The 16,157-nt window shown below is 35.2% G+C and overlaps 1 protein-coding gene across 6 annotated transcripts in view; it reads left to right on the plus strand.

The window, feature by feature from the left end:
* Window positions 1-16,157, plus strand: part of Plpp1 (phospholipid phosphatase 1) — a 56,603-nt gene that overhangs the window by 19,316 nt on the left and 21,130 nt on the right. For 3 of the 6 annotated variants that reach the window (XM_048800041.1, XM_048800038.1, XM_048800039.1), the window contains exons 2-3: window positions 5,484-5,635; window positions 10,967-11,247. In XM_048800041.1, the coding sequence (XP_048655998.1) occupies window positions 10,967-11,247 (281 nt within the window). In that variant the 5' untranslated portion in view covers window positions 5,484-5,635. Of the gene's footprint in view, window positions 1-1,289; window positions 1,447-5,483; window positions 5,636-10,966; window positions 11,248-16,157 lie in introns of those variants that run through there. The other 3 variants (XM_015497299.2, XM_048800040.1, XM_048800037.1) reach the window with 2 other exon arrangements.

Consider the following 16,157-nt stretch of genomic DNA (forward strand, 5'->3'; position numbering starts at 1 on the left):
ACTTTGCTGTTTTTAATTATTATTGTTAGATTTTTGGTGCTGAGACTTAAACACAGCCTTGAGCATAAGCCTGTGCTCTATGAGGGAGCCTTATCCTTAGCCCCAATTGTATTTTCAGAATTGACTCTTCTATTTGGAATTTTCCCCACTAATAAATAAACATAGGTAGATTTTCAGATGACCTAATAGAGACTAAATACATACACACATTACATGTCTATTTAGCCCATTGGTAGTCAGAGGGCAAAAAATAACAATTGGCCCATTTTTTTTCACAGTGTAGCCTATAGATTTCTGGGTTCTTGAGGCTTCTAACCTCCATCTACATCCTTCCCTTCAGGCATTATGAGGAGAATGTTATACCTGAAATAGTTCACAAAATGAACATAATCCTTCATACTTAATGGGATCTTTTTGGTCTGCCAATGGGATCCTTTCATCTTCCAGTCTGTTAAGTTGGATTCTAAGCTTGCAAAAAATCTCAAAGCCCTGTGTGTCAGGATTTCTCAGACCACTGCCTGTTACTCTTGGCTCTGAGGCAGTGTGTCCTTTAATGATTTGTTACTGTGGGCTTTCTAGTTATATGTCATTCTCTTCTGGGATACTAAAATATCTTATATCCCTATGATGGAATGCTATTCAATAAAAAGGAACAGAATAATTAGCCTGTACAACAGTATAGATGAACCTTACAGCATTATTTAGTGGAGGTACTGGTATAGTTTTCACTAACATTAGAAGAGTTCTATAGTTTCTCAGTTTTGCTGGACACCCTGACACCCTGCTGCCAGTCTTTCTAACTAAAACTGTTTCTTAGTATTTCTGTTATAGTTCCAACAAGATCCTGAGTATTTGTGCAAGAGGAAGTTAAAAAAAAAAAAAAGCTGTAGTATGACCGTGTACTTAGTTATCTTTCCCTATCTCTGGTAAAAGATGAAGTATTTTTGTGGTAGTGTGTGGAAACAATGAGTTGACATATCACATGCTGCCCTTTGAATCATAAATATTCACTGGTAGGAGGAGAAAGCTGTGCTTATTTGTGAATGAATATGAGTTGACCATGTAGGGAATCAGAGTCTTAAATGGGCCAACTGTGACTACCCATGTGGCCATGATAAAAAGCAGGATGTAGGAATGTAAAATGGTGCAGCCTCTTTGGAAAATAGGCAGTTTCTTAAAAAGTTAAAACATAAACTTACTGAATGGCCTAGTAATTCCACTTGTTATCTACCTCTTAGAAATGAAAACATATCTACACAAGGACTTGTATGTTAATCTTCAAAAATGCATTAGTCATAACAACCCTAAACTGGAAACGACTCCAAATGTCCATTAACTGGTGAATGGATAAACCAAATGTGGTATATATGTAAAAGGATATTTTAGCAATACAAAGGAACAAAATGTGTGCTACAACATGGACAAACCTCAAGAACATTATGCTAAGTAAGTTACTTAGAAAATACCATATGTTTTATAATTTAGTTTTTATGAAGTGTCCAGAAAAGGCAAATCTGTGTAGAAACAGAAAGTAGATGAGTGGTTATCTGGGGTTAGTGGTGGGAATAGGGACTCCAGTAGGCTCAAGGAAATTTTTAGGGTAATAGAAATGTTCTAAAACTATATTATACTGATGATTATGTAGCCTTGTAAGTTTATCTAAACCAAGGAATTATATATTTATAGTGGATGTATTTTACTGAATGTATATTATACCTCAAAGTTGTTTAAAAAAGGAGAGGGGAAGGAAAATGAATTTTGCCAGCTGAAATATCAAGCGAAAAGTTATTTGGAACTTAAGAAATAATGAAAGGGGATTGTCTTAGAGATGCACTTTTTTTCAGATTAAAGAAAAAGGATGTTTGATTTGGATTGATAAAGCAAATCCAGTCCTTTCACTTTTGCCTTGAAATCTAGTAAATGTCAAAAATAATATCAGCTATTTTAAGCGTTAGCATTTTTATACACTTTTGTACACTGTGGCTGGTATAGTGCTGAATAGTGACCTTTTTTGGAGTAGTTAAGAGTATTACTGTTTATATCTTTAATTCCACATAAAAATATGTGCTAGGGAAGCAATTAGAAATGCAAGTAAAGATTCATGTTTGGAAATGTCTACCACAACATCATAAAGGGTAACCAAAGCCAAAAACAATATATGTGCTCTCCAGTTATGGAGACTTGTTAAATTAAGTTTCTTTTAGTTATGTCTCTTGTGGTTGCAAAGAGTAGATAGATACCCTTTGTAACTAGCTTAAAGTAAAATTACACTTTGTTGGAAAGGATGTAAGGCACTTCAATAACCTCAAACAAGAAGATCAGTGAGGCATTTTGTCAATGGGAAACCAAAGCTACTTTGTCCATTTCACAATTTAAAGGATCGGGCTAGTGACTTCTTCCTCTACACACCTGCTTTATCTTCTGCCTTCTTGTATATAGCCCATTGCTGTTGGCCAGCTCAGATGGATTCAGTCTTTGTGCCAATCCCAAGTTTCCAGAATTGGAATCTGAAGTAGCTCATCTTTTTTGAGCTCTAGGTGGGTCAGTGAACAACTTGCTCTCTGGTCTTCTTTTCCATCCCCTTTTGGGATGTCTACAAGCAGGTTTAAATAGATAGTGAAAATGAAATGTCATTGGGCAAGACGTTGGTGTCATGCATTGCATAGGCTTATAAGGGAGATGACAAATATTGATTATTATCAATTTTAAAAATATCTTTGAGGCCTTCTGTGATGCAGTCTCTTCATTTAAACTCCAGAGAGTAGAGTATATTTTAGTAGCTTTACACTTTTGTTCTTATTCCTTATGTAAAACCTCAACAGTCTGTTTTCCACCTTTTCTTCCTTATTAAAACTTCTTTAATGAAGATTAGCAGTTGAAAATACAGTGGACTCTGGATGCATCTCCACTTCCTGAAATGCTCTGTCCTGACTTGAGCTAGGTAATGTTATTCTTTTTTGACCTGCCTTCAACTTACCCAAATCTACCTCCATGAATCTTTTCTTATTCATCCCTTTAATATCACAGTTGCCCTGTGCTTCTGTTTGTTTAATAGCCATCCTGCACAATATCTTTCTCTTTGTGACTTCAGAGATCTTTAACAGACCCAAATCTGTATCTCTCTCCTAGACCCCTTCTACTGAGATTGAGAAACTGATAACGGATAGTTTTTGAATATCATTACTTTAGAATGTCACCAACTTTCCTCCTTTTTTGAACTCTGATTTCTTTGTATCTGTTTATTCTCTGCTATAATTTTGTACTATGCTTTATCCACCTTTGTAAACCTGGTATCCCCTAGCAGAATTCTTTGCAGAATGGATTCACTCAATATTTCCCTACTTGAACATTCCTATCTTTTAAAATGAACTATTGTTATATGTGATTTTATTTCGTTCTCCCTATCCTGCAAAATGCCCACAATTTTTATTAAATTTAAGAATAATTTCTAACATGGTTTTGTGGTCAAAGAAAAAAAACAAAACCTTAATATTAATGGATATACACGTTAGCATTTTTAGTACATATAGGTGTATTAACATGATTTTTTCCTTAGAATAAGGATACAAAGCCTAAAAATTTAGAACACTAATCATACATGAATTTGTTTTCTGTACTAAATGTCTTATTTCAAAAGGAGGAGATGCTTATTGAAAAATGCAATTAAGTGATATACTATGAGCATAGTAAAAGTTTCCATTATTTTTCTTAGAGTTTTTAATAAAATGAATGAAAGTAGTGGTTCTTTGTAAATACAAAATAAATTTGTCCAATTGGTTAGAGTGTGGTTATTGATTGAAAGGTAGATGTTTAGTTACTATACAGGACAGGAAACAATAAAAAAAATCTGTGTGTTTACCTCCATTGTATAAGCTGATAAGTGTAAAAAGTTTGTGCAAATCTCTTGAAGATATGCTGTAAGCAAAGTATATGATTTAGAGGCTTGGACATTTCACCTGAAGGCAAGCAATTTGGTGAATCCAACTAAGAGCCAAGTACAGATATCAGAGGTATGTAGTATAAGGGCCAATTAGCAAATTCATATGGAAGATGACAAATATTGATTATTATCAATTTTAAAAATATCTTTGAGGCCTTCTGTGATGCAGTCTCTTCACTTAAACTCCAGAGAGTAGAGTATATTTTAGTAGCTTTGCGCTTTTGTTCTTATTCCTTATGTAAAACCTCAACAGTCTGTTTTCCACCTTTTCTTCCTTATTGTAAGTTTATTTATTTAGTTTTTTACATCTAGCATTTACTATACATATGGCTTTGGGAACCTTGTAACATCTTCAAGACTTAAAGAGTCAATGATTGTTAGCAAATTGGCTAATGTAAAGTAATAAACTTTGGTTCATATATTCAGTCTCTAAATGAAAAATGGAGAGAGAAGTAAAAGAGCTAGCAGGAAAAGAAATGTGATCACTTGTACTCCTTCGTTTTGGCCCTTGTTGGTTGAACAAATTTGGTATTTGTGATATTCTCAGGCAGAGTAGCAGTACCGGTCCTTGGTTGTCATTCATTCATTAGGGCCTTAGTGAAAGTGATAAAAATCATAAATGAGCATCAAGTCTTTTTGCCTCATGGAGAGAGCGAGCACTTGAATCTGCAGTGAGCATGGTAGCTTAGTGTGGTTATAGTATACTGCAGGGAGCATTGGACACTTAAAGGGGAGAACCTTTCAAACTTGGATCAGACTTGGATCAGTCTTGAAGCAGATCTTATATTGAGGGTTTCTGCTAAACTGCATTCTTTTACAAAGCAGCTCTAGTCAGTATGCTGCCATATTAATCAGTTAACTAGGTTCAGTGAAGTAAAGGATAATTGAATTCTTAAAGTTCTTATTTAGGCTTAAGTTAGGCACTTTAGGAAGTGAGTGTGAGGCATATTTACAAAAAAACATTTATGAAGAAAACAACTGTATTTTGGGTGGTTTTGTGTTTGATGCCATTGTCCATCTTTTCTTAATATATCTGGCTTGAGTTCAAATTCCTTTTCATAGTAGCTCCAACCTGCTCTGGATATTTAGATATTTAGATACTCTGATAGCTAGTGAGCATGACTTAGCCAAATGTGGTAGTTTCAGGGATAAAAAGAAAATGTCAAATGTTTTCCTTTTGGAAGCAAAGTCCATGACAGATTGGTTTAGAAATAGTCTTGAAAACCGGTGATTAAAAAAACAAGAGCATGAGAAGAGATTTTTCCCAAATACATTTGTGTATTGGGCAGACATAAGAGTGGAAGATGCTTTTTGTTAAATTTGTTAATAGAGGACTTTGAAGCTTTGTTTTCTGTAGGAAAAACCACCTTTATCCTAAACTGTAATCCTTCTAATTTCTGTTGCATGCATTGCTGCATTTCCTTTTTATGTATGTGCTCACTTATTTTCATGGCAAATGCATTTTTAAGCATCTGCTGAGATTGTTGCCGTTAATCAGTTTTGATAATTTTTAATGATATTTTCATTTATTCCCTTTTGCTAGCTGGATTGCCTTTTGCAATTCTTACTTCAAGGCATACCCCCTTCCAACGAGGAGTATTCTGTAATGATGAGTCCATCAAGTACCCTTACAAAGAAGACACCATACCTTATGCGTTATTAGGTGGAATAATCATTCCATTCAGTATTGTTGTCGTAAGTTAAATCCACTTTTCCAACTTTTGGGTGCTTAGCTTAATTTTGAGTTAGTCTGTTAATGACTAAATAGCGAGTTTTGTTTTTACCTTTAATTGAAGATTTATTTGATCAAGATAATCTGAGCTGCTTTTAGTGAGACCAGAAGATAACAGTGTTTAATTAGAAGAGCCTTATTGAGTATGTATAGATTTTATGGTGATGTTTTTCATTCAGTATGATTATTAGAGCTCTGATTTGCCATTGTTTCAGTAGCAGTGTGATATAGTCAAATGTTATAGCAATGTGTTCTACTATACTTTATATAGAGTATTTTATAACTCATTGTATCTGTGTGTATATACATATATACTTACTGTCTTTAGTCACTGAGTTCTAGAAAAGAAAATCTGCTTACTAATGGTAAAACTTCATTCAACCCATGTTTACTTTAAATAATTTTTAGACAACACCATAAATGGGAGATAAAAAGTTCCATAATTAGCGGTGAATATGAAGGAATTTTTACTGGTACTGAAAACAAGACTGTGTCTTTGAGTCACAATGGTAGCTGTTGTTTTCTAATATTTCAAGTGAAAATGCTTAGAGAGTATGGCCCTAGGGAGAAGACTTCAGTGATTAAACTAAATGATTTAAAAAATTTTTGTATTCAGAATTCTCACTTAATTCAACAGTTTTATGCTCCATACTTCTAGCTTTATAGAAACGAGAAGATGTAGTTCTATGCAAGAGAAAGATCAACAAGATTATTATATATATATCTTATTTGTTTTGGGAGTTTATTTATTTTTGGTCCTGGGGATTAACCCAGGGGCACCTTACCACTGAGCTACATACACAGCCTTTTTTATTTTTTGTTTTTGTTTGGTACCAGGGATTGAATCCAGGGGTACTTAACTACGGGGCCCCATCCTCCACCCTTTTTTATATATTTTATTTAGAGACAGGGTCCTATTGAGTTGCTCAGTGCCTCACTAAGTTGCTGAGGCTGGCTTTCAACTTGAGATCCTCATGCCTCAGCTTCCTGAGCCACTGGAAGTGTGCACCACTACTCCTGGCTATTTTTTGTTTTTGAGACAAGGTCTAAGTTGCTGAGACAAACCTTGAATTTGCGGTTAGCCTCCCAAATTGCTGGGATTGTAAGTGTGCACCATCATGCCCAGCTTGGGAGTTGATTTTTAAAAACATACTTAATTCAGAAATATAATGTCTTAAGAATGATCACTAGATTATTAGCAATGAAAATTAACGTATTCATACATTTGGTGCACACTAAAGATAACCACCTCTACTGTATAAATGTTTGTCTTACAAGAATGTGAGCTTCTCAAAGGCAAAGATGAGATTTTGTTTGTCCTCACCACTTGCATATATCCTGGCATGTCCTAGGTGTTTACATGAAATTTTGTATTATTGAAACTATGGAGTAATTTGGAGTAACTTGTGACTCTCCTATAGTATGCAGTATCAGCAAAGACAAACTCTGCTTAGGGTGGTAGTTTCATGTACTAATTTAAAATAATTGCAGTTATTTATTAACTCAGCTTCTTTCAGGCAATGTTTGGTTAGACTTGTATATGTTTAATTTTATTTATTAGAAAATAAGTCATCTTTTAAAAGTAGTGATTCACACATCATACCAGGCATTGACATGACTTGCAAAAACGATCCATAATTATATGAGTAATTGAGGGAGTGTGGTAGGGAACCAACAGTAATATAGTTTCTCAGAAGACAAAGAATGTCAATAAGAAGGAAATGATCAGTGAAGCCAAATACTACAAGAAGTCAAAGTAAATGGAAGTTGACAAAAATGTGTTCAATTTGATGATGTGTTTTTGGCTTTTCATAAAGATTCAGTAGAATAAAGGAATAGAGGCAGAGCCATTTGGAAGGGAATGGAAGATATGGAAAGGTATCAGTGATTTTGGACTGTTCTTTTGAGAATGTGGGCCCTGATTGAAAGATATGAAGCTATAGGGATAATAGAGACATACACTCTTGGTTATTGGAGGTGTAAAGCAGATGGTGAGAGGCTACTGTTGGGACATAGGTTTAAAAAAGTTGAAATGCTGATTTATATAATTATTGTCTTTGATCTTCATAAGTATTTTGTTTTTCTCCCCCAAACTTTACTTTTTTAATGGTTCATCATATTTTTAGAGTGTAAAAAACACATGAGAAGACTTCTCAGTTCTAAGATTAATTGGGCCACAGTTGTCTTAGGTATAGATTTCACCAAAAGTTAAGAATTAGCATAAATGACTCAAAGAACAGAATCAGGTATTAAAATGAAACCAAAAAAATAAGGCTGTCTTGTGTACATCAAAGGGATGGATATATCTCTACACCTAATTCTGAAGACTTGACTTAGAACTTCTATATTGTCTGTTTCTCTCCATAAAGAGAGAGCACATGTTTTAAAAAATGATGTGGCTAGGTGCAGTGGTGCATGCCTGTAATCCCAGAAACTTGGAGTCTTAGGCAGGAGGATTGCAAGTTTGAGATCAGCCTAAGCAACTTAGACCTTGTCTCAAAGAAATGAACAGGGCTGGGAATATAGTTCAGTGGTAGAGAGCTCCTGGGCTCAATCCCCAGCACCCAAAAAAGAAAAAGATGTAAGTTAACCTGATGGTTACCAGCTTTAATTTAGCTCCCCTGCCCAGCCATCCCAATAGTAGTGGTTTAAGTTTCAGCTTCTTTAGATCAGTTTGGTAATCTGTGCCATTGCTTCAAGTGTTCCCAACAAACTGGTTTTCTGTCATCAGTGGCAAGCACAGAGAGTGGGTGGCCCTAAGCAATAATGATTATTACTAGGAACACTCACAAAACTCAGCACCTGTTTCTGGAAAGTAGTTGATTGCTTAAGGAGAACAGCTGACAACTGAGATGTGGAAGTTTCCACTGCTAAAATTGTGGTCAAGATAGTTGATAAGCTGATTTTAAGTCCTTTGTGTATATCAACTTTAACCACAGTTTTAGCAGTTGAAACTTCCACGTCTCATGTCAATATTTATAGCAGCTCAATTCACAGTAGCTAAACTATGGAACCAACCTAGGTGTCTCTCAATAGAATGAATGGATAAAGAAAATGTGGTATATATACTCAATGGAATATTACTCAGCTTTAAAGAAGAGTGAAATTATGACATTTGCCAATAAATGGATGGAGTTGGAGAATATCATGCTAAGTGAAATAAGCCAAAAGCTGAATGTTTTCTCTAGTATGCGGATGCTAATTCACAATAAGGCAGGGGCAGGGGTGACATTAGAGAAGAATAGTGTTACCTTAGATTAGATGGGGGGGCAAGGGAGAGGATGTGGGGATAGGAAAGATAGTAGAATGAAACAGACATTATTACTTTATGTACATATGTGATTGCATGACCAATGTGATTCTGCAACATGTACACTCAGAAAAATGAGAAATTATATCCCATTTATGTATGATATATCAAAGTGCATAAATGCATTCTACTGTCATGTGTAACTAATTATAACATTAAAAAGTTAGTATCTTTTTAAATTATCAAAGGTCAATTCCAAAATGAAACATTAGAGAAGTCATTCTGACTACTAATCTATTAGGAATTACTGGGACCCCTAATAGCCTAAGGAGGAGGCTGTGTGTGTGTGTGTGTAATATATATACTTTTTAGGGCTACTGGAGGCAGACAGGGATAACCCAAAACAAAATTGGGAAGGTATAATGTCCTCAGAAGTACACAGAGTTCTCCTTTCCTGTGACCTGTTCTCAGGAAAGGGTCTGATCAATTCATTCACAATAAGGACTATATATCTGTGGTGCTTAAATATATTTAAGGGGATTTGACTTTTACCCAAGAGATAGTAACTTCAATTAAATTTGACCACCTGCTTTGTTTAGGTAACTGTGTTGGTATTAGTTTTATACTGAACAATTAAGAAATCCTTTTGGTTTTGTATTGTCTATTTGTCAAAGTTATAACGTTCTAATTGTGGAATTATAGGAGCCATGAAATCACTTTTGGGAGACAACCATGTATTTCAGCTATGGTAAGGCTAACTCTAAAGGTAGTTTTTAAAAAAAAGAAAAAGACCTAAAAATAGAATAAGGACTACTAATAGAGAATGGGAAGCATAAAAGGGAGGGTGGACGTGATCAATGCACAGTATACACATGCATAGAAATACCACAGTGAAATCTATTAATTTGTATAATTCATATGTATTAATAACTTTAAGAAAACAGCTAATCCTCACTAATTGGAAATATTTGAATGCTTTGTAACAAATTTAAGAGGAAGCAAAAAAACTAGTGTATATCTCAAGTGAAACTTCTTCATTTATAACCCTGGGCCTCCCCAGTGCAAATTAGTAGGGAGACTGTTTCCTATTTGTTTAGGTTTCAGGAAGGTATAGTGTATCTTATCGTCCTTTCTAACCAGGAAATGTTATTTTTTATAACATTGCCATTTAGAATCCTTTGGGTTTCTAAAGGTATTGGTTTGTGAACTTGAAAAGCCCTTGGAAAAGTTTTTATACCTTTTAACTCATTTTGCTGGTGTGCTTTCCCATGTTCACAGACACTACTAAAATTGGGGGAAGTTCATAAAATAGTTTATGGGAAGGCCTTAACTCCAATTTCACAAAAGTCAGTGGAAAACAAAGAGGAAAGATTTGCTTGAAATGTTTCTTTGGGGGAAGGGGAAGAGAGTATATGTCTGGTCTTTTAAAATGAGACCCATTATGGGAGACTAGCTTAAAGACTCCTGGAAGATAGGACTTCAAATGCTGTTAGTTCAATCTCTGTCTTCTGGACTTTGGTATCAGTCTTACATCCCTTTGTTTAATTAGATTTTTTTGTTCCCTAAAACTGTTCTACCCTTTTAAATATGATAGATATCTTCAAAGGAATGTTTGAAAAAATGAAGACTGTCACAGATAAGTGCTTATTACATATAGGGAGATTCTAATTGGGGAAGTTGTGTTCTTTGAATAAGCCATGGTATATGCCCTCTAGGATACATCACTGTCTACTTATTAAAAGCTCACTTTATTTGAATACAATGAAAGAAATAAAGCCTTGCTCTTTTAGGTATTTTGAAATGTGGCTCAGTCGTGATTAATGTAAGCAGTGTCCATAATTGACCTGACACATTTTTTTTTTTTTTTGGTGTTTCAGATTCAGATATCTTAATTTGACTCTCCATTTGTAAAGGAAAAAAAAAAAAAAGGGTGGGGTGTTTTTAAACAAAGATCTTATTTTGATTTATCATTTTATTTTCTATTTTTTATTTAAAGTGCCTGCTTACAACTTTAATATATTATTTTTCTTTCTTTCTTTTTCAGATGCTTATTGGAGAAACTCTGTCTGTTTACTTTAAACTCTTGCACTCAAATTCCTTTATCAGGAATAGTTACATAGCCACTACTTACAAAGCCATTGGAACCTTTTTATTTGGTGCAGCTGCTAGTCAGTCCCTGACTGACATTGCCAAGTATTCGATAGGAAGACTGCGACCTCACTTCTTGGATGTTTGTGACCCGGATTGGTCAAAAATCAACTGCAGTGATGGCTATATTGAGAACTACATATGTCGGGGGAATGCAGACAAAGTTAAGGAAGGCAGGTGAGTGTTAAGTCTGTAATGCTTGTTTCATTTTGGGTATTCTTGGACTGGAAGGTTTCGCTGATTTGGAACACAAGCCATTGGCTAGCTGAAAAAAGAGAGAAGGTAGTGTGATCACTGGGAGTGAATTGAAATCATATATGTACAAGTCTTGTATTCTATTCTTTTTTCCTCTTTATTTTAAAAATATTTTTAATTTTTAAAACTTTGTTCTTTTTAGATGTACAAGACAGTGGAGTATATTTTGACATATATGTAGAGTATAACTTATTCTGATTAGGTCATTTTTCCTCTTTTAACTGTGGTTTTTTATCAATTTAAGAGCATTTTACTGAAACTATTTTCATTGCCAGTGTGTAAGAATGTAAAATGAACTATATAGATCATGTAGGCCAGGGTCAGCAAACTTTAAGATGCCAGATTAAAAATATTTGAGGATTTGGAGGCCATATGTTCTTTTTCACAAATATTGAACTCTGCCATTATAGCAGAAAGGCAGCCATAGGTAAATGAATGTGTGGCTGTGATCCCGTAAAACTTTATTTATACAAAATAAAACTGTCCCAGGAGTCAGTTTGCTCAATCCTGATCCAATCCAACCATTCTATGAAGCTCTGCTAGATCTTGTAGTATTCTTAGAGTATATTTTTGTAAGGGGAGGTTCACATCATGACAGTTCTTGGTCCTCAGGTTGCTGCTTCCTACTCCTTTTCCTCTTCCTCCTCCTTATTGAGATTAGAATCCAGGGCCTTATCATGCTAGGAAAGTGCCCTCTCACTTTCTACACCCCCAGCCCAGGTTGCCTTCTTATACACCCTCATTAAACTACTTTTTGTATTCCAAATTACTGTTAGCCATGAATAAAATACAATATTTAACCTGGGCATGGTGGTGCATGCCTGTAATTCCAGCGGCTCAGGAGACGGAGGAAAGAGGATTGCGAGTTCAAAGCCAGCCTCAGCAAAGGCAAGGCACTAAGCAACTCAGTGAGACCCTGTCTCTAATAAAATACAAAATAGGACTAGGGATGTGGCTCAGTAGTTGAGTGCCCCTGAATTTAATCCCTGGTTACCTGCCCCCAACCAAAAAAAAAAAAAAAGAAAGAAAGAAAGAAAGAAAGAAATACAGTATTTAGAATCCAGAAGGTCTAATTCCTTTAATTTATAGATGAGGTTAAAAAAACAGACCCAGTAACATTAAGTGAAGCCATAGTTGGCAGCAGAGCCAATTCTTCATCTCAAGTCTCAAAATTGCCAGGTTTGTCTTTTCTGTATGGTTACCTTCTTATATTTTAAGATAGCTATTAATTTCCCTTCCTTGTTCATCATCCAGCAAACATTTTTTTCTGGGTGAAGCATCCTTTGATTGTTTTATATGATTTCAAGATACTTCATTGTCTTTGTTCTCTTGTAAGCAATATAGGCCTGTAGATAGCAGTTTTTGCATTTAGTGTGGATGAAAAAAACACCTTATTTAGCTAGAGTATAAACTATGCCCTATGCTAGGGATTTGGCAGTGAACAAGATATTTCGGGCTGCCATTTTTTTAAAAAATATTTTTCAGTTGTTGATGGACCTTTATTTAATTTATTTATATGTGGTGTTGAGAATAAACCCAGTGCCTCATACATGCTAGGTGAGGGCTCTGCCACTGAGCTACAACCCCAGCCTTTGGGCCCCCATTTTTGTGGAAGAATACTCATTAAACAAATGATGAGAATGGAAGAGGATCTTCCTGGTGATGATGAGGTTGAAGAATGGAGAGCTCATGCTACTGAATGGCAAGCTTTGAGGTGATAAGGAGAACTGATATGGATGTAAAGACTTAAAGGAGGGAAAAGTGACTGAGGAGGTAGAAGTTGAAAAAAGAGAAGGTGATATTTTTAGGTAGCAGTTGATATTTTTTATTTGATCTCAGGTGAGGGGTAGAGTAAGAGCAGTCCAGAAATGGCTTTGAGAAGTAATGAAGATACTAATATTAATACTGGACTCTTAAGGTGTATGGGATATGGAGATCTCTTTTGCTGCTTTGATAGAACTAAGGGGCCAAGCAGACCTAGGGAAAGGCTCTTTAATTGGATGACTCATAGATAAACTTTCAGGGAAGAGTTGGAAGACACAGGAAACGATAGAGGACTTTAACAATAGAAGTGGAATTCCAGAGTTTGTGGTGGTGGAGTTGGGATGGAGGGAATGATCAAATGAGTTGCTGGGAACTAAGGAACCTTATTGGAACTGAGGCTGAACTTTAGGACAAATTATAGAGAATAACTGAGTAAAAACAGCATGAGAAACAAAGTTAGTAGAATAAAATTATCAGTTTCTTCTTTCATTTGAAGTTTAACTGTACAGCCTCATAAAAATACCATATGGATTTAAATTGAAGAATGAAAACTACCTTTAAGAATTTAGCTCACAAAGGAAAAGAAAAACACAGCTGCTCCTTGACTTATAATGGGGTTATGTTATAATGAACCCATCATTAATGTTGAACCCCGACACAAAGAAAAGACCACCTACTCCAATTTTAAATCAAATTAAAGCAAGCTTGTATTTGTGTACACAAAGGGAGCTGATCAGCGGCTGTCTCCCCTAACACGGCTAGAGACCAGCCCCCCAGCTCTTCAAGAATGAGATTTTATAGCACAAAAAGTTGCAAAGGGGTGTCTTGAGAACTTATAGATAACAGGACTTTGATAACCTACTATCTGCCTTTGTATTATGCTTATCAAAGTATCATAGTAGGTTAATGATCCACATGGCATGATATTTCAAGGTAGGGAGTAAATTCAGATCCCAACATCAGAATTTATGAGATGCCGCTAAGGTTTCAGAGAGGGTTGTTATCTGGTCAGGGAAAACCAGGCATGGGTGAGTTCAAGGCATGGGCAGGAATTCTAAACAAGTTTAGCAATCGCAGTAATTTATAGTAAAACAGAAATTAACTTTTCTTGACTTTGTGACAAAATGACTCCCAATCTTAAGATGGAATTAGGCTGGGTTCATCAATTAACTGAAAAGTAAAAAATGCATTTAATATATCTAACCTATTAAACATCTAAGCTTAACAACAGAGTATTCTGTAGAATATCAGTTGTTTACCTTCTTGGTCATGTGACTAACTGGAAGCTATGGCTCTCTGCTGCCCAAAATCATGACAATATTATACCACATAGTGCTAGCTTAGGAAAGAACAAAATCTGAAGTCCAGTTTCTACTGGATGAGTGTTACTCCCACTGTATTGTAAAGTTGAAAATTGTAAGTCAAACCTTTAAAAGTTTAGAATGGTCTGTATATATTAGCTGAATCACCTTTTAAAATAAGTGTCATTTAGGTGTATTTCACATAAATTAAAACCTATCCACCTTAAGTGTATACTTAGATAAGTTTTATGTATAAAGGTGTTTACCATGATAATCAAGATTTTGAATATTTCTATTTAAAGTTTGCTCCTGAGCCTTTGCTGTCAATTCATACTCCTGTTTGCAATCCCCAGATGTACTTTCTGCTCTTATGGTTTTGTGTGTTCTAGAATATTGTATAAAAGCAATTATGTGGTGATCACTATTGTGACTGCCTTCTTCATGTTGGTTTTGTGATTCATTCATGTTGTACTTCTCTCTCATTTTCTCTCTCCCTCTCCCTCCCCTTTAGTCTCTCTAGTCCTGCCTCCCTTTTTCCTTTCCTTCATTGCTAAGGTGTATTAGATTGGATGGATGTGTCACAGTTTGCTTATCTATTCATCAGAATGTTGATGGACTTTCAGGTGGTTTCTAATTTGGGGCTATTAAAAGTAAGGTGCTATGAACATTTGTGTATACGTTATACACTTTCATTTCTCTTGAATAAATATTTGAGAGTGGAAATTCTGGGCCATTCAGCCAGCATATGTGTAAGTGTTTCTAAGAAGCTGTTAGACTTTTCTACTGTGGCTGTACCATTTTGCACTCCACAAAAACTGGAGTTCCAGTTACGACACATCTTTGCAATCATTTATTATTGGTTAGTCTTTTAGACATTCTAGAAGGTTTTAGATAGTCTTTTAGACATTCTGTGTTCTTTTGAGTTAACTTTTGGTATAATGTGAGGAAAGAGTCACAATTTATTGTTTCTCCATTGACTATCCAGTTATTTTAGCATTATTTATTGATAAAACTATCCTTTTCACAAATTATCTTACCACCTTTTTTGGAAAACAGTCAACCATATAAATGTGAGTCTGTTACCGGACTACTTCTGTTTCATTTATTTCTTTGCCTCTCTTTATGCCAAGATTATACTGCAATTTAGTATTAAAATAAAATAATGCGGTGGCACATGCCTGTAATACCAGCAACTCGGGAGGCTGAAACAGGAGTATTGTGAGTTCAAAACCAGCCTTAGCATTGGCAAGGCACTAAGCAACTCAGACCCTGTCTCTAAATAAAATACAAAATAGGGTTGTGGATGTGGCTTAGTGGTTGTTTTGTCTATCGTCTTTTCCTTCTTTTTTTTTTTTAATATTTTTTTTAGTTGTAGATTGACACAATGCCTTTATTTATTTTTATGTGGTGCTGGGGATCAAACCTAGTGCCTCACTCAGGCTAGGCAAGTGCTTTACCACTGAGCCACCACCCCAGCCCTCTGTTTTCTTTGCTAAAATTTAAAAATATATTTTTTAGTTGTAGATGAACACAATACCTTTATTTATTTATTTATTATTTATTTATTCATTCATTCATTTATTTATTTATTTTTATTTGGTATTGAGGATTCCAAACACTTGCCAGGCAAACTCTACCACACAGAGCCACCCCAGCCTTCTTTGATAGAATTTTGATTACGATTGCTTTAAATCTGTAGGTCATCATGTGAAGAATTGTTCTTAATATCAAGTCTTTCAAACCATGAATTTGGTATATCTGTTCATT

Source organism: Marmota marmota, unplaced genomic scaffold (genome assembly GCF_001458135.2).
Source record: "Marmota marmota marmota unplaced genomic scaffold, marMar, whole genome shotgun sequence".
In the NCBI taxonomy this organism is placed as follows: Eukaryota; Metazoa; Chordata; class Mammalia; order Rodentia; family Sciuridae; genus Marmota; species Marmota marmota.